Below are 19062 nucleotides of genomic sequence, written 5' to 3' on the forward strand. Positions count from 1 at the left end.
CATGCACCCGGTGCAGCCTATGGAGAGATGAATACAGAGCTCACACGCAGGAAGAGATACAGGCAGACCTGTGGGCAAACCCCCTCGCCCGCCACACCACCTCAGGGGCAGCAGCAGCAGAAGCTACAGCGTAGAACTGGGACACAGGCAAGCCCATGATTCACTCATGGGAGAGCAAGGAGGAGTCAGCGAAGGCTACCTGGAGGAGGTAGAGTTTGTAGGGGGAGAACCCTCCAGCTAGAGCCTGAGCAAGACACTGAAGAATGGAATTACAAGCAATGCCATTTGGCCCCACCCTCCAGAGACGCCACACTCCAGATGGACAGGACTCCACGCCCTCTGACTGGTGCCCTCCTTGGGGATTCAAAAGTCACAGTCGGCCCCCTTCCCTAGCTCAGCTGTTCTGCAGCCACAGCTAGAAGCAGAAGTAAATGATAGGCCTTTCGCTTTTCCTGCGTTCTGCCTTGTAGCCCCCTCCTACCTCCGCAAGAGCGGGGACATCCTTTCTAGCTCCGTATGGAAGGTCGTCTGGAATAACTGCAAGAATTTCTGCTCTGGGAGTGGACACACCAGGGTTTGACTCCTGTCTCCATCATTGTGTGTCTTTGCAAGCCATGCAGCTTCTAAAACTTCCCATCCTAACCCCAAAACTATTATTAATAGAGTCTACTTGTAAGTAGTGAAATATATTTAATGAGCTGGTTTGTGGAGTATACTTAGCTGAACAAATGTTTCCTTCTTCTTCCCCGAGTATAGAGCTGTGCACACAGAAGAAAAACATATTTGGTAAATAAGCACATGCAAGAAATTACAGTTGGTGCACCCCCCTCAGGGACCCAACTGCGAAAAAGCAGGAGCATTTTATAACTATAAGCATCTTAGAATTCCAACATAAACTTTTTTTATGACTTATATATGTTATACAACTGAAAACTTTTTGGGCAGGACTTGAGAAATACATGATTCTGGCATTTTCTTCATGCAAAGTGCTGGATTAATCAGCTTTTTTTCTTGCTTTTACTTTTGTTTTTTGTTTTTTATTAAATTATTGAGGTGTCATTGGTTGATTAGATTATATAGGTTTCAAGTATACAATTCTATGATACATCCTTTGTATATTGCATTGTGTGCCCACCACCCAGAGTCAAATCTTCTTCCGTCACCATATATTTTACCCCCTTAACTACCTCCTACCTCCTTCCCTCTGGTAACCACCACACTGTTGTATGTATCTATGTGTTTTTGTTTGTTTTTTTTATTTGTGTATTTGTTGCTTTCTCTTTCATACCCCACATATGAGTGAAATCATATGGTTCTTAGCTTTTTTTTTTCTGACTTCACTTATTATATTCTCAAGATCCACCCATGTGTTGCAAGTGGCGGTATTTCATCTTTTCTTATGGCTGAGTAGTATTCCATTGTATATGTTCCACATCTTCTTTATCCAGTTATATGTTGATTAACCAGCTTTTATAGTATCATGTTATTCCTTTCTTCAAACTCAGCTTTGAGGTTTGAGTGAGAAAACAAGAAGATGGCTTATACAAGCCATTCACTTTAAACAGATCTTGAAAGAAAAAGCAGTACTGTTTACTTTAAATGTGATGGAGGGTATGTCATGTCGGGTTGCTGGGTAGGCAGACTGGAGACCGAAGGACAATTTGACAATTCTCCTCGTGTTTTCCTCTCACCCCATATCATCGCAAGGCTAGGGCGGCTTCTTTGTTGCTCTCTGGTTACTAAGTTTGAATTCTGATACAATGAAAACTAATTCCAGCGAGTGCCCCATCACCTTGGCTTAATGACCAAGTAAACAGATCTCATGGAATAAGGGTCTCCTCTTTTGTACACCAGAGATGCTTGGGGCATGAATTATACTGTCAATAGTTGTTGCTTTTCCTCTGGTTAAATTCAGTGAGCTCATGAACATTTATGAATGTTATTTATTTACTATGCAACTAAAAGGTGTGAACAGTGGCCAGACTGATTAGGACTATTGTGAGAGTCTTTCTTCCTTTTTTTTTTTTTTTTTTAAATATATTTTATTGATTTTTCACAGAGAGGAAGGGAGAGAGATAGAGAGAGTCAGAAACATCGATGAGAGAGAAACATCGATCAGCTGCCTCTTGCACATCCCCCACCGGGGATGTGCCCGCAACCCAGGTACATGCCCTTGACCGGAATCGAACCTGGGACCTCTCAGTCCGCAGGCCGACGCTCTATCCACTGAGCCAAACCGGTTTCGGCTTCCTTTTTTTTTTTTTTTTTTTTTTTTTTTTTTTAGATTTCCTTACACTGAAATCTATGGGTGATCGATCACAGGAAACAGGTCTCCTCCCTGATTATTCCCTGTGCTAAGTAGTTGCCTCCAGGCTCTGGAAATTCCAGGCTTGAAGTAAACAAAGCATGAAAGTGTGTGAAGATTGCCATCTAGTGGCCATGACGCGAGATGTCACAAAATATCAGAAAGGGGAGGGCTTCCATTCGAGCTAAAGGTCCAGGATCTGGGTAAAGCTCCCAGATCGGCCTTTATGAGCCTCCGATCTCATCACTTACATTTCTATTGGTCTTATTTTCCAATGTCAGCGATTTTTGCACATAACCATCTCATAATTCTTCATCTGAAAACTCTTGAGGAAGAAAAGAATAACTTGCTGAAATGGAAGGACCATCAGGCTCCTGATTTCTTCCAAAGCACTCTGTCAACACTTTTAATTTAGTCGCTACAGTGAATGTCCAACTCTCCAGATGCCTCCGCAGTACAGTTTTGAACTGAAAGAGTAACAAAAACTGTTTTCCATAGAAATGACTAAGATTAATCACCAGAGAAAAATTGAAACAATGACAGTGAGTCCCGTAACAATGCTGAACTAATGCAAAGTTTATGAAATGGGGAATAACAGTGCTCAGCCTCACGTTGTTATGTCAGATCCAAAATCACATCACATCCTCTGTGAGGCAGGAGTAAAGCAAGTCTGGTTGCACACATTCAGTGAAACGGTACCATCTTCCCAAGATTGTCTATCCCCTCATTAAATTAGTTAATTCTTGAGATAGTTCTCCTCTTACATCATATTTCTATATCCACTCCCTCATCTCACTCTTACAATAGCCACATGCAGTAGATAAAGTGGGTGTAATTATTATCACCTTTGATAGATGAGGGCACTGAGGCTGGGACAGTAATAGCTCCTCTAAGAGCTCACAGCTAATAGAGGCAGAGTAGAGCCTGGGGAGGGTCTGTTTAATTCCTGTGCTCCCTCCACTACCCTCTTGATACCTCCTACCAACACACCCTCATAAAGGAATACACTTACTAAAAGTTTCCACGCTGACCACTCCTTTCTAAATGATGACCATCGATCGAGGTGCCAACTCTGGAGAAAGTCAGTGAGGGTTCCGTAAGAGTGGCTGATGGGCCAGTGAGATTGGTCACTGGATTCCTCAAGCCTGCAGTGGAAAGTCTGTAGTCAGTCCCAAAGAATGCTGGTAAAATGCTTAGAGCCGTGAGTGGCCTACTGTAAACGGTATATGGGGGGTGTTCATTAAAGCAACATAACATGCATGTAAGTGCCCACTTTGCCAAGTATTCTTTCTCCACCAGCAGGGTAAATAATAATCAAATTAGTAATAACAATAATAATGATTTATCATATTGGCTAACACCAGCTTCAATCCTCACACACGTGTACAAAATCTATTACTGGCTGGATTTTACAGATGGAAAACTGAAGTTAAGCAACTTGTCCAGGTAAGGTTTGATGCTGGGTCTTTCTATCTTATAATGCCTCTTTCGGATCTAGTTAATTCGGCCAGTTAGGATAATAATTCCGTTATCAAATATTTGAGACTCCAAACCTCTCCTTTTCCGTTACACTGTCTGGATCCAGGGGTGAGGTACCCTGTGGCCGTGTGCCAGTTTCAGCACGGTTGCCTGTAGGTGATGTTTCAGCTGAACTGATGCACAGAGAACATGCCAGCATTTTTTTTTAATGAGGGAGTTTTTGCCCCCTTCACACTGATTTTGTGGCCTGGGGCTCCCCCGAGTGAGTCCTGTGTTGTTCCTGAACCAAACTGATTTCGTGTGCAGTGGGAGCACCTGATGTGCTCCTAAAGGAAGAAGAAATGTGAGGGCGTGTGATACTAGTCTTCAACTAGTAAAAGGACATGTCAGTTCAAGCGAAGGGGGGGAGAGTGAGATGGCCAAGAGCCACCGTCACTCTCAACACACACAAAAGGCTGCGCTGGGCACACGGTGCTCTGCGGGGCGGCCACCGGGCACCATCCAGCAGAGACGGGGACTGTGCAGGAGACATGGATGCGAAGAAATAGAGTGATGGAGACTCTGCTCCTGGGAACTTGTCTTGAAAAAGGCCCGGAATCCAGCATTGTGTGCAATCCCAGGAGCGGGATGCTGTGTGAGCAGTCTCTTGCAAAGACCCTGGACCCCGGGTCCTGAAACGGGCCAGGGCCCGCGGCACCCGAAGGCTGTCCGTCCCGGCTTACCCTCTCGGAGAACTGGGGGAATACGCACTAGCATCCCGGTGTGGTGTTACCTCACCTGGTCCTTACACGAGGCCTGTGAAATAAGGAAGCAGAAGGAGCCCTTGGCTGCAGTTCACTCTGCCATCCGCACACATTCACGGAGGGCACGCTGTACGCCAGGCCCTGTCCCGGGCCGGCGATGGCACCAACGCAGCCCCTGCCCCTCGCAGCTTATTGTGCAAGGAAAGAAGGGAAAGTGAGGACGTGAGGAAATGAGGTAATAGCCGGAGGACGGGGCGATCGCGGAAACCTACGAGGGCGGAGAGCAGGAGGAGGGGAGGGCAGCCCCGCTCTCAGCCTCTTCCCCTCCTGTCTCTCCACCTCCTCCACCCCGCAGGCTCCCCCTCCGGCCCGTCTCCCCTCCTCCACTCCCTCCGCTCTCGCCAGCCCCTCCTCGCCCCGCCCCGCCCCGTCCCCAGCGCCGCCCATTCCCTGGTCTGGGGGTGGAATCCCGGGAGCCACCCCCCTCCCCCCAGCCCCCCACCCTCCCTCGGCCCAACGGTCCCCCGCAGGAGCCGGGCGCCCACCGCCCCCGCCCCGCTGCGAGCCGGCCCGGCGCCCACGATGGGGAATGAGGCCAGCTACCCCGAGGAGATGTGCTCCCGCTTTGACCAAGAGGAGATTAAGAGGCTGAGCAAGAGGTTCAGGAAGCTGGACGTGGACTCCTCGGGCGCCCTGAGCGCGAACGAGCTCCTGTCCCTGCCCGGCCTGTGGAGCAACCCGTTGGCGCAGCGAGTGTTCGAGGTCTTCGACGCCGACGGCGACGGCAAGGTGGACTTCGAGGAGTTCATCGTGGGCACCTCCCAGTTCAGCGTCCGGGGGGACGAGGAGCAGAAGCTGCGGTTCGCTTTCAGCATCTACGACATGGACAGGGACGGCTACATTTCCAACGGGGAGCTCTTCCAGGTGCTGAAGATGATGGTGGGGAGCAACTTGCAGGACTCGGAGCTGCAGCAGGTCGTGGACAAAACCATCATCATCCTGGACAGGGACGGCGACGGGAGACTCTCCTTCGAGGAGTTCAAAGCCGCCGTGGGGGACCTGGAGGTCCACAAGCAGCTGGTGGTGGAGGTGTGAGCCTTGGGGAAGAGCGCCACCCAGCGGTGACCTTGACGTCGCTATCTCTTTCAAGGTCAGCTCAACACGCCCTTGGAAGTATTGCTCTTTGTAAAGCCGCCTTTTCTGACACCAACCTCATAACCAACTCAGTGTCGTTAATAATTCTTCTCACCGTGATTCGAGGGGGACACCTGAAGGAGCCTGGTGGGGAAAGAGGAGGAAATGGCTTTGATAAATGTCTTTGTCTTCGTTTTGATTTGGAGACCAAACTGTAAAGAGTGGAGATGAACTTTAAAAGTTTTAAAAAATAAATAAGGAAAAAAGCCCAGCCAGTGTGGTCCGTTGGTTGAGCGTCGTCCCCTGCACCAGGAGGTCACCAGTTCCATTCGCGTCAGGGCTCATGCTGGGGATGTGGGCTCTCTGCCCAGTAGGGGGCGTGCAGGAGGCAGCCATTATTTTCTCTCTCCCCCTCCCTTCCTCTCTCTGAAATCAATAAAAATATATTTTAAAGAAGAAGAAATATATGTGTATATATATATATCTTTGCCTTTACTTTGTATGTATTTTTTAAATTTTCACTTATTGACTTCTTTTTTATTGATTTGAGAGAGATATTAATAGGATTATATGCAAAGTTAGACTCTATAGGGAAAAAAATGTGAAATATAAAGTAAGTAGAAAAAGAGTATACAGATAAGCCTTTGCCTGTAAGGATAGTAAAGGAACTCTTAAAGTACAAACCACAAGGCAAAAATTATAAATTGGATTATATTAGAATTAGGGATTTATTAATTTTTTTAGCAATAAACATTAATGACAAAGTTCGTATTCCATTTACAGATAAAAGATATTCATTTTATCTAAAACCCTTTAGGGATTAATATTTAAATTTACAAAGAACTACTGGCAAAAAATATAGATCAACCTCAATTTTAAAAAAGACTAATGAATAGGCAATTAATTGAAAAGGTAATCCTCTAAATTAACAAATTTATGATAAGAAATGCAAATTAAGAATGATGTATCGATTATTAAAAGAGTAAAAATTAAAAGCTGGATAATGCCAGATTTGGGAGATGTAGGAATCTGTATATTGCTGGTAGGACTGTAATCTGTTCACCACCATCCTGGAGAACAAATCGGCAATATTTACATACATGCATGGCCTATCATACAGCATTTACACTCTTGTACGGAGATGATGATCAACAACTGATGGACAAATGGATGGACAAACATTTTTTTCTTGCACTTAACTATAAGAACACATAAAAGTTATTGGTTGGTAAAGAGTTAAGAGACAACCTAGAGCTCCACAATGAGAGAGTAGATAGAGAAAATATGGAGGCTACAACTTTGAAAAATGAATTATATTTATATAGTAACAGAAAGATGCTAAAACATGGGAAATCATGTACATATACCAACAGTTTTGAATTTTAAAAGCACAATGTATAGTGGATTTTAGAAGCATAGACCTTAGTGGAAAAAAGTAGGAAACAGAATGAGTTCTAATATAATGCCATTTTTGCAAAATAAAAATATATACATACAAAATAATAGCACATAGATTGCAAAATAAAGGCACATATTAATTTGTTGTTCCACTTATTTATGCATTCATTGGTCAATTTGTTGTTGTTGTTGCTGTTGTTAATTCTCACCCGAGGATATTTTTTCCATTGATCTTTACAGAGAGTGGAAAGGAGAGAGGGAGGAGGAAGAGGAGGAGGAGGAGGAGGAAGAGAGAGAGAGAGAGAGAGAGAGAGAGAGAGAGAGAGGAAGAAACATCAATGTGAGAGAGACACATCGATTGGTTGCCTCCTGCACGCGCCCTGACCAAACTGGGGATCGAACTTGCAACTCATGCCCTTGACTGGAAATCAAACCCAAGACCCTTAAGGGCCAAGGCTGTAACTACTGAGCAACACCAACCAGGTCTATTGGTTGATTCTTGTCTGTGCCCTGACTGGGGATCAAACCGGCCACCTTGGCTTATCAGATAACAATCTAACCAACTGAGCTACCCAGCCAGGGCTCACGGATTTAAATATGGGGAATATCTGTACACATCCAGTGTCCGGTGAACAGTTTTCATGTCCTTGTGGTGTTCAGGTGTCTTTGACAGATGTTTAACGTCCCATTGTAGCAACAGGGACGCATATATTTCTCTTGCCTGAGCACCTTTTAATCAACTCCGTGGGCAACAGAAACCATCTTTCCCTTTCCCAGGCCGCAGCCCCCTCAGGATGCATCTAGAAATCTCTGGGTATATGTAATGCCGGCCAGGATAACCTCTAAAAGAGACATTATTTATATACTCTGATATGTGCACGGTAAAATACGGAAATTTTAAAATCATGACCAAGGGTTTGAAACATGTGGATTGCATTTTCACATTTAATAGGAGTAGAAGTATTTCAGCTCAAGAGTAGCTGGAATTAAACCAATAGCTCGATCCATCTACTTACTATGGTTACCCAAGGCTGTGAGGCATGAACCTTGAACTGAGAAGCTGTTTCTAGCTTCAGCAACTGGGAAGATCTGGCTTGATGTGGCTTTGGGGGAAGGAAGGCCATATTTACTTCCAAGTTAGAATGCTTTAACTTTTCTCCCTGTTGCTGGTTGCCAACAAAATCTGTACAATATTTGGGGGGGCAGGTGGAATAAGTAGTTAACATTCACTGAACCACTGTCCAAGATAGTTACATTTGTTGTATCATATAATCCTCAGAGCAACACTATGAGGTGAGTGCCATCTCTCAGTTTTACAGATGATGCTGTAGAGAGATCTAGAATCTTCTCCAGGGTCTCCCAGCTGGTTAGTGGCAAAGCAAGGACTTGAACCAGCCTTTCTGGCCACAAATGCAGAGCTTTTCCAACCTCACTGCATTATCTCCTATTTTGGTGGTGCCTGTATTTACTACCTCAAATTATTTCTGATGGTCTTATCACTGAGCTCAAGCCTCAGTTTTCTCAAAAGCGGTGAACAGCTTGTCAAGGAGGTCCCACCTCTTTGGTATGCATTGAAAAAACACACACACACATATTGGCAAGGCAGTCTTAAATCATTTTCCGCCTTCATCGCATCTTAAAAAATAGTGACAGTATTTAGATTAAACTGCTAACAGCAACCAGCATCCTTTGAGTCTATAGAGATCAGTAACAATATGTCCTCATGAATCCTGTATTAACCGCCTGTGTCTGCTCTCTACCATATGTTGCAATCCCCAAACCACTAGACACTTCTTTTGAAACACAGAACAAAATATGGACCCAGAGCAGTTGGTTTATCCTCTAAGTTTATCATGCTTTAGAAGAATTCTCAAGGAAAAACCTTCGAGGGATTTTCTTTTTTTAATTACAAACTCCATTCTTCACTTATGCTTTTGATCCTCTCTGTTAGCATGTAGAGTAGGTAGTTATTCTGGCTACCTTGTTCTATCTATTTTGCATGACTTGAAAAGGAGAGGTCTTTTTCAAATGAAACACCATAACATTGAAAGGACACTAGCAGCAGTAAAGCCATATAGATCAACAGATTCAATCTAACAGCTCAGAGGCTAAATCTGACCCACAAATAAATTGTTGCACTGTTAGTTTTACATGGTGTTTATCCTCACAAATATTTTATTTGCCAAAATCTTCAAAAAACGGAAGATTTCTTAAAAATCAAAATTACCTGGTGGGGTGGCCTTTTCTTGGCTAAATTACCTCTGAAGTGTGGGCTGAAATCTCCCCACTGGAGAAACTAACATGCTCCACTCTTCAGGACAAGAGCTCTAGGTGGACTGGCGTGGTCATTCTTTTCAAAAATAAAACAACTGGTCATCAAACATTTATCCCAACAAATGGTATTTTTTAACAACTGCAACAACAGAAGAGTTCACATAACACAAACACAGCTGTATCACATTTCAAGCCACTGTCTAATAATAAAAGCTAACAGGGAAATTTAAAAATGGAGAAACACCAATATGTTAGGAAAGGGGTTAATAGCTTTTTTCAAACTTTTCCGAAATGCGTAATTGGGCAAACGATATAAATATGATTCAGACAAAAGGAGATGGGGAAAACAAGCATTGAAAACTAGCCTCACCAATTGGAAAAATACAAGGGAGAATATTGAAAACAGGGTTAATTATAGAGCAGGGTTATTGGAGGAGTGAGCATCCGTGACTGGGGCATCGCCAGCAACACTGGGAAGGGCTGTCAACAGTGGCTGTGGTACACCCCAAGTCAAAACAGTTGCAGCATCTGACCTGGTAACCCCACCCATTGCAATTTGGGGAATGGTTACTTATTGATTAAACAGTTCAGTGAGATTGGGTGGGCCGGAGTGAGCTTGGAAGGACAGAGGGGAGCCATCAATGACTGAGATCTGTCCCTGGCTGAATCCTGGGACAGTCTTCTGTCCTCGGCCCTTGGGAGTGTGGACTGTGAGTGATCAGCTGAAGCTGTAGGTGAAGCAATGAAGAAAATAAAAAACACACTTTAGTTTGCATTTCTTCACTCTCATCATGCAGCTCTCGACAGCCTGAGGCTGGGCTGTTACCGCGTCTCTGAATGTGATGTTTCTTCTCATGTCACAACTGCAATCATCGTTTTGTCTCCATCACTGAACTTTATTTGAAAGATCTGACATTGAATATTCATTGTTCCTCTCCTCCTCCTTCCTCCGACCAGTGATATACGTCAAGTTGAGTCGGTCCCACCTTATTTGAAAACAAATTCTCCTGGGACGGCAGGAGAGGGGAGGGCGGGGGAGGAGGGGGCAGGTGCACGAAGAGTAAGAGAGGCAGAAGGGGAGGCTCGGCTGGAAAAGTACAGCGCATTCACCCTGGTCCTTGGGGATGAGCGACCGAACTGCGGCTGCAGCTGTGCATCGCACACTCAGGCTCAGACACAATGTAAACATTTCCGGTGGCGCTCACAGGCAGGTTACTGCGGGTTTTCAATTCAGATGGTGAGTTTTGAATAAAAATGTCTGCGAGTTGTTAGAGGGAATAGACAGAGCTCAGATGGCCAGGGATCTGTCAATGGTGTTCGTTTGAAAGGCAGCATGGGCTTTGGCCACAGACAGACCTGGATCCACAGCCTGGCTCCCCATTCGTTAGCCGTGTGATAGTGGGTTAGGTCATTAATCTCTATGAGCCTCAGTTTCCTCGACTGTGAAATGGGGATAATAGTATTTAACTTAACGGGATGATTAGAAGATCATACTACACGTATGTGGTATCCGGTCCACATATTAGATGCCCAGTTTTTAAAAGTAACCACTTCTATTTGTCCATTAGTGTGTGGGTGTAAACAACAGAAATTGAAAGGAAGAAAGGTATAAAATAAGCTGAAACAGCCTCTTTGTTACTGAGGTGGTAAGAGGAAAATGAGACTATTGGCTGCACAAGGACACACAGAGGGAAGCTGTGTGTTTAAAGGCGAGATGACTCACTGTATGTTACACTTTTCTTCTTCATCTTGGCAGCGCCTTCTCAGAAAGCAGTGCCAGTCTGTTCAGTGTTTTGCTGAATGGTTGATGATGTTCAAGTCCAAAGTGAATTGCCGCAGTTTGCTCTTCATCCGTAGCAGTAATAGCACACTGAGCCCTTCTGTGATGGCTAGTTCCTGTATCCATTACGACAGGTGCAGGCCAAAAGCTATTTCCAAACACATTTGCATATACTTTCCAGAGATGAAGTTATACAATGGACACCACCTGTAGAAAGACATCCCAGGAAAGCTCCAGTACCTGTGTAGCCCTCGGGCCCGTACGCCTCCTCACAGAGCCCTGCTGGGGCCCAGCATTCCTCTCCCTAGGGCTGGCTTCCGCTGGCATCCTCGGGTGGTCGGCCCACTCTTCCTGCCTGTGTCTCAGCCTCCTGGATCTGGACCTGCTGTGTCCCTGCTCACCTGTAGTCATTAGTTCACCAGCAATCTTAGAGCCTGAGCCACAGCCTGAACTAGCGTCATGGAGGAAACCAGATCTGTGGCCCAGGCTCCACCAAAGCCTGAGGTCTCCAAGCTCTGCCCCTGAACCCTGCCCCCTAGATACACTTCCTGGAATACCCAGGAGGCCTAGCCATGCCTGAACCGTGCCTGACTGGCAGTTTCTCCCGGACTGGGAGTGGAGGTGGGGGAAATGAAAGAAAGGGAAATCTCTTCAAGAGGATGGGAGGCTCACCCACATCAGTCAAATGAGTTGTTTAAGAGGGTAGGCTCTGGCCGGCTGGTGTGGCTCACTGGTGGAGTGTTGTCCCATGCACCCAGAAGTTGCTGGTTCGACTCCAGGTCAGGGCACATGCCCGAGTTTTGAGCTCGATCCCCAGTAAGGAGCATGCAGGAGGCAGCAGGTTGATGTTGATGTTTCTATCTCTCTCCCTTCCTCTCTCTCTCTAAAAATCAATAAAAACTTAAAAAAAAAAAAAAAAGAGTGAGGCTCTGGAGCCAGACTGCCTGGGTTCAAACTCCAGCTCTAACCTTTCCTAGTTCTGCGCCCTTGAACAAGTTACTTCACTCGTTTGTTCCTAAATTTCCTCGCCGATAAGATGGAGATAACAGGACCCACCTGATAGGTCGTTATGAATATTAAACAAGTTGCTGCACTGATAAAGAGCTCAGAACCATGCCTTCCACATATAAAGTGTTAAGTAAATATTGATGATGATGATGATGATGATGATGATGATGACCAAAGACCTCCAGCAAAGGGCTGACACCCAGGCATCCCAGGGCTTGCCCTCCCTCACGATGCATGCCTCTTGCACCCTACCCCTAAGTCACAGTCCGTTTCACAACCCCCTGCATCACTGTGCCAGAAGGTCACACCTTTCCTTCTTTGTTTCCACCACCATAAGCTTAGAACGGGTACTTTTCCACCCGAGCCTCCCTGTCTGCCTCTCTTACCTCCTGAGTCAGCTTCTCCACAGAGCCCAGGGGGTGTGGATCAGGTATCACAGGCTATACAGGTTTGCTTCCTCCCCAGACTCAGGCTGATTAAAGGCAAGGACAAAACCCTCCTGTCTCCATCCCCTGGGACTTGGAAGAGTGCCTGGCACGCAGAAGGCACTCAACCTATCCAAGGTCCATCCGCCTGCATGACTGACTCTTGCCGTCGATGTCAGTGACGGAATAATACCTGTGTCGTAGAGAACTTGGGAGGGTCCCCTTAGGTAGCACATGTAAATCGCCTAGCCAAGTGCGGCCACATGTAGTTATTGGCACTGTGGTTGCTGGAACGGGAGCAGAGCCCAGGCTTCGGAGCAAAACAAACTTGGACTTGCAGACCAACTCTGTCACCTAAAACCTGCAGGGACCTCAGTTTCCTCAACTATAAATTGCAGTTATAATGCCTATCTCTGGGCAAAAGAGTAAGCAATCAACAAACATTAGGTGGCTTCAATTTCTCCTCCGTGGCTGACTAATCTGGGGATCTGGCTCAATTTATCTCACTTCTCTGCATCTGTAAAATTAGTACATGGAATTAGTTGATCTTCATGTTTCCTGACAGAGCTAAATTTCAAAATTTTTGAATTCATCATCTTTTCCCCCTGAAACCTATTCACTCTATGTCTCTGAGAGAGGTTCTTTTCTTGATAACTATTCACTGTTTTAATATATTAAGTTGTTTCATCCCTCGGACTCTCTCTCACTGCCTCTGTAGAGGCTGTCGCATGGTTCAGACTCAGGGCCTCTGCACAAGTCCAGGGCCATTCATACAACAGGACTATGTGTGAGCGGGACCCCAGGACCTGCGCTCCACCCTGGCTGGACTGCTTTCAAGTGCAGTGGAAATGGGGTCCACAGGGCACGCAGGGGGGACAGACTCCGCATCCTCGGGGTCTAGGAGAAAAAGAATCTGCATCCACGAACGAACAAGTGTGGGTGCAAATGGAGCATCACACCCATGGCCTCTCCTTTCTGTTCTGCCCCAGACTTTGCAGATGGGCATCAAGCACTTCTCTGGGCTCTTCGTGCTGCTCTGCGCCGGGTTGGGTCTGTCCATCTTGACAGCCATTGGTGAGCACATCGTGTACAGGCTGCTGCTACCACGAATCAAGAACAAGTCGAGGCTGCAGTACTGGCTCCACACCAGTCAGGTGAGTGCCGCGGGCCTCTTGCTCCGATGCTCCCAACCGTCAGGATTTCCAGTAGTGGGAGGATCCAGAGCCCCAATTCAGACCGACAGTGACACGTTACCAACTGAGCTGGTGTAGACACCCTCAGTGTACAGGGCAGTCTCCTCCATCCCATTCATTCACTTTCCCCTTAAATTAAGCTCTCCCATAAAGCCCCTTCCTTTTCTATAACCCTCCACTGCTGCTCACAATGGAAGCAATAGAATTGGGTTTTTTTAAACCTGGTTTCACTTAAATAGTAGCAATCTGAGGAGATGCTGTGAAAGGTTTTTTTCCCTACAGATTCTTTTCATGCCAAAATTGAAACCCATTAAATGAGCTTGAAGTCCCTGATTCCCTTTGAGCCCACCGGCCCTGGTTCTCTCTGCATTTTCAATGGTACAGAAAATGGGGCCACTTTTGCCCCATTCATCTGTTTTGCTGACCACCTTGTTGTCACAGTACTTTTTTTTTTTTTTCTAGGTAGGTAACTATCACTGGCTTGGTTACACTTGAACACTGTTTTCCTACCTTCATCCTGGGAAATATTTGGCCTCTTAAGGAGAACTCTGGTCTGCCTGGTGTGGCTCAGCAGTTGAGGGTCAACCCATGAACCAGAGGTCACCGGTTCGATTCCCAATCAAAGCATGTGCCCTGGTTGCGGGCTCAGTCCCTGGTGGGGGCTCTCTCATCAATGTTTGCATCTCTCTACCGCTCTCCCTTCCTCTCTCTAAAATCAATAAAGACATATTTTTTAAAAAAGAGAACTCCACAGATCAGTTTTGTTCTCAAGTGCTCTTTCCTTCTTTGTTTTAGCTGCTGGGGAGTTCAGACTTCTTCTTTTTTTTATTTTTTTTTTTTATGCAGGCATCCTGGTATAGTTAACAACAGAGTTGGTATGAACCAGGCCCAGAATGCCAACCAGCTTCTGGCTGCTGTTCTCCCAGCTGTGTAACACTTACCTAGGTACACAGCAACCTAGGCAGCTGCCTATGGCTGGGGCAGACTTTTTTTTTTTTTTTACTCACCTTTAGCAAGTGCACTGGGCCCTTTGTCACACCTTAGTCACGACAGCTCTTCTATATATCACATACCTTTTTACAACCCAGAGCTTTTTTAAGCTTCCTATCAAATTACTTGTTTCCCCTCCTTGTAGAATAACTTACTAGTAGACTTAGAATTTTTGTTCTCTTGAGATTTGGGGCTGAATGTTGATCTGTTTCGGGCACCTCTGGACATTTGTTTACAGAAGCCAAGGCTTGTAATGACGAGATACACCGTTGAATCTCAGGCAGTGCTTTGGCCCTGACTGTGTGTTTCTAATAACCTCTGTGTGTGACTCTGTTCTTTCCGCCAGAGATTACACAGAGCGCTAAACACGTCATTCGTAGAGGAAAAGCAGCCGCGTTTCAAGACTAAACGTGTGGATAAGAGGTAAGAAGAGACTGGGTTTCTTCAGATTTGTTAATGTAAAAGGTTAGAGATGAACTGAGACTCCGTGCTCAACAGGAAAATTATCTATAATAATAAAAGCGTAATATGCTAATTAGACTGGAGGGCCGAAGAACCTTCCGGACAACCTTCCAGAGGAAGCTGGGGCTGCGAGGGCCGAGCCCCTTGCACAAATTTCATGCACCAGGCCTCTAGTGTATAAATAATTCAGATAGATTAGGACCAAGTTGTTGATAAACATAACGAGTAAAAGAAGATGTAGTTTCAAATAGAAATAGAACAGACAGAAACCATATCTGCACATCTATGAACACTGGAAGGCAGCATAGACAATATTTGTCCAAATCCCGTCTCAGACACTTACAATATGCATGGCCTTGGGCAAGTTATTTAGCCTCTCCATGCCTCAGTTTCCTCCTATGTGAAATTGAGTTAAAAACAGTACCTGCTCCCTAGAGATGCTATAAGAATTAAATGAGATAATACATGGAAAGCCCTGAAAATAAAGCTATTATAGCAATTGCTCTTGTGTTCAAAATACACATAACACAATTCATGACTAACTGCAGGTAATTAATTCACACACTATTGCCTTTTGGGCATGTTTCCACGCCCCACTCCATTCTAGCACTCCCAGGAGTTGAAATATGCAGCAGACATGTTCTGCTTCATCCATTTCCTGGCATTCTTACGCCAAACTCCCCAGAAAAGAGCAGCTCATTACCAGGAATTAACAAGCATTAAATGCACAGATGACATTTGAAAATCAAAACGTCACACCTTCCCCACATCCAACCTGGGAACAACTGTTGCCTGTTCACTCGTGGTGGGTGGCTAAGGATGTCAGAAGCGTTTGGGTCTGGTTCCTGGCTTGGCTGCCTAAGTTCCTGGTTCATTCATATGCCAGGGGCCTCCGTGTAGGGCATTACCTGCCAGCAATTCTGTCATCGATGACAGATCCTGGGCTCAAAGCTAGGCCTTCTGGGTAGTTTTGAAATCTGACACTCACACTTCTCTAACAGAAGGAAAGGCAAGGGTGGAAAACATGATTTGTTTTTCTTGTTTGAACCTCCTCTGATACTGCCGCCGCGCCCTTCTCTCCAGGTTGCGTCTAGCTTGTCAGGATCATTTCTGCCATCTCTTAAAGCCTCTCTTCCCAGTCGGTGAGCAGCCCCCCTGCCGCTCAGTCTGTGGTCTTCCTGTACCATCTACTGCGGCCCTGTCAGCGACAAGCTGTAGGCGGAACGGGTCACAGCTGTTCTATGTCGTACATTTTTTTCTATAATTATTTTGACATAAATTTTTAACCGGAGGAACGCAGAAGGCACAGCAGCAAAGACATCATCTCATAATGACGAGGCATTTGTTTTCCAACCTAATAGAAGCAGGAAGCCCAGCTCCAACTGTGATGCGAATCCTAAACACATCTCTTTCGCCTAAATTGAGGACCAAATGTGTCTTTCCCTCAACTTGTCCACTCTTCTTGGCAAATCCTCTTGCGGAACCCCTCATTCTGAGAAGGCCCTGGGGCAGAACATGTCCTCGTGGGTTATGTTGGGTCCACACTTCCTGTAACCAACACCCACCTGTAACCTTTCAAAGGCGGCGAGTGTTTGAGGTCCCACGGCTGTCGTGCAATGTTCTGAATGGCCTAGTGCCGTGGTCAGCAAACTGCGGCTCGAGAGCCACATGTGGCTCTTTGGCCCCTTGAGTGTGGCTCTTCCACAAAATACCACGTGCAGGCGATTGAAACTTCGTGGCCCATGAGCAGAAGTCGGTATTTTGTGGAAGAGCCACACTCAAGGGGCCAAAGAGCCGCATGTGGCTCGCGAGCTGCAGTTTGCCGACCACTGGAGTGGGTATCGAACCTCTGCATTCCACAATTGCTCGGTGGAAGCTTGTTTGGCTCATTTTTAGTGTTAAGTACAGTTCACTCACTGGCCACATTACACTCTTAGGCTGAGAAAGGCTTGATACAAAACACAACCTACCCACAGGAACCTCGCCTAAAGTCAAGTCTAGGGCTTGATTAATTAGGTTATAAATTTTTTGATCCTTATCTGCTCCTCAGAGACAATATATCTTTAAAAGATCTCCACTCAAGCCCGGCCGGTGTGGCCAGTGGTTGAGCGTCAACTTATGAACCAGGAGGTCACTGTTTGATTCCCAGTCAGGGCACATGCCTGGGTTGCAGGCTCGATCCCCTGTGTGGGGCGTGCATGAGGCAGCCGATCAATGATTCTCTCTCATCATTGATGTTTCTATCACCTCTCCCTTCCTCTCTGAAATTAATAAAAATATATTTAAAAAAAAAAAACAACTCTCCACTCATGTTAGGTTTAGAATTTACAATAAGCTTGACATTGCAATTTACAATTGAATTACAAAGAAGGCATTTAAAATTATTAGGTTCTTATACTCAAGAATAATAAAAGGATGATTTTAAAAACACACACACACAACCTAAACACTGTGGGAGGGCAGCAATGTCTCACACTCATTCCTTCCAGCTAGATACCAAGTCTGACACTCAGCATCTGCCGACTGGCATTCACAGGTGGCCCAGAGCCACCTGTCGATTATCGGAGCACTTGTGATGCTAGGAGCTAGAGTTTGTCAGGGAACATATTCTTCTATGTTCTGTTCCTGGATATGTGTTCGGAAAGCTCTGGAGAAAACCAGATTGGCTCTGTGTACCTGATTTCTGTGGTTGCCTGGACAGTCCAGTAAAACCTGTGGACAGATGCCCTGCTCACAGGTTTTCCCCTATGAATCATTCTATGGGACTATGTTAGTTTCACTAGCTTGAAAACTCTCTTTTGGGGGGAGAATATCTATGCAAATGCACATGTCTGCTACAATTTGACAGCCCTCCTGTGTGCTCTATATTTTTTGAAGGAATTAAGCAATCTACACTAATAAAAGAGAAACATGGTAATTAGCGCATGACCGCTACCCTTTTCATTGGCTAATAAGTGAGTATATGCAAATTAACTGTCAGCCAAGAAGGCGGCCGGCAGCCAGGCAGCTGGAAGCGAACATGAGGCTTGCTTGCTGCAGTGACTGCAGACTCCAACGTTCCCCACCTCACTTGCCGGCCTCTGAGCTGGCAGTTTGAAACATTCTAACAAATATATAGAAGCTAAACAAAACCTCAGAAGATCTCAGAGCTGGAGTTATACATTGTTTAGATTATAGAACGCAAACAAACCAGCGGAAGCCTCAGAGGTAGAGCCAGAGTTAAAGCTGGCCCAGAAAAAAATTTTAAAAAGAGAAAAAAAAGGAGCGGTTGGGAGCTTCAGTCAACAATCACCAGTTTGAAAGCAGCCCTCAGCCCCTCACCCAGACTGGCCAGGCACCCCAGTGGGGACCCCCACCCTGAAGGGTGTGTGACCAGCTGCAAACAGCCATCATCCCCTCATCCAGGCTGGCCAGGCACCCCAGTGGGGACCCCCACCCTGATCCAGGACACCCTTCAGGGCAAACCAGCCAGCCCCCAGGCCTCTATTCTATATAGTAAAAGGGTAATATGCCTCCCAGCACCGGGATCAGTGGAGCCACGAGGCCTCCTGGCACCGGATCAGCGTGATGGGGGCAGCGCCCAAACCCCCTGATCGCCCTATGGCTCTGTGTGTGACAGGGTGCGGCGTCCCAACCCCCCGATCGGCCCTGCTCTGTGTGTGACAGGGTAGAGCCATAACCTCCCCATTGGCCCTGCCCTGAGTGTGACAGTGGTGGCGCCCCAACCCCCTGATCCGCCCTGCTCTGTGTGTGACAGGGGGCGGTGCCCTAACTCCCCTATTGGCCCTACTCTGTGCGTGACAGGGGGGAGCTCCCCACCCCTCTGATGGGCCCTGCTCTGTGCGTGACAGGGGGGAGCTCCTCAACCCCC

General features: G+C 46.2%; 2 protein-coding genes across 2 annotated transcripts in view; both read left to right on the top strand.

Annotated features, from left to right (window-relative positions):
• Nucleotides 1–19062, top strand: part of GRIN3A (glutamate ionotropic receptor NMDA type subunit 3A) — a 142480-nt gene that overhangs the window by 115194 nt on the left and 8224 nt on the right. The window contains exons 7-8 of the mRNA XM_070431013.1: nucleotides 13536–13700; nucleotides 15076–15152. Coding sequence (XP_070287114.1) covers nucleotides 13536–13700; nucleotides 15076–15152 — 242 coding nt within the window. The remainder of the gene's footprint in view (nucleotides 1–13535; nucleotides 13701–15075; nucleotides 15153–19062) is intronic.
• On the top strand, nucleotides 5110–5880 carry PPP3R2 (protein phosphatase 3 regulatory subunit B, beta). Its single transcript, XM_070430100.1, has one exon. The coding sequence runs from the start codon at nucleotides 5110–5112 to the stop codon at nucleotides 5620–5622; it is 513 nt and encodes a 170-aa protein (XP_070286201.1). The 3' UTR covers nucleotides 5623–5880.

This window comes from Myotis yumanensis, unplaced genomic scaffold, assembly GCF_028538775.1.
Source record: "Myotis yumanensis isolate MYYU_CA2020_CCGP unplaced genomic scaffold, mMyoYum1.0.hap1 SCAF_12, whole genome shotgun sequence".
NCBI classification, from domain to species: domain Eukaryota; kingdom Metazoa; phylum Chordata; class Mammalia; order Chiroptera; family Vespertilionidae; genus Myotis; species Myotis yumanensis.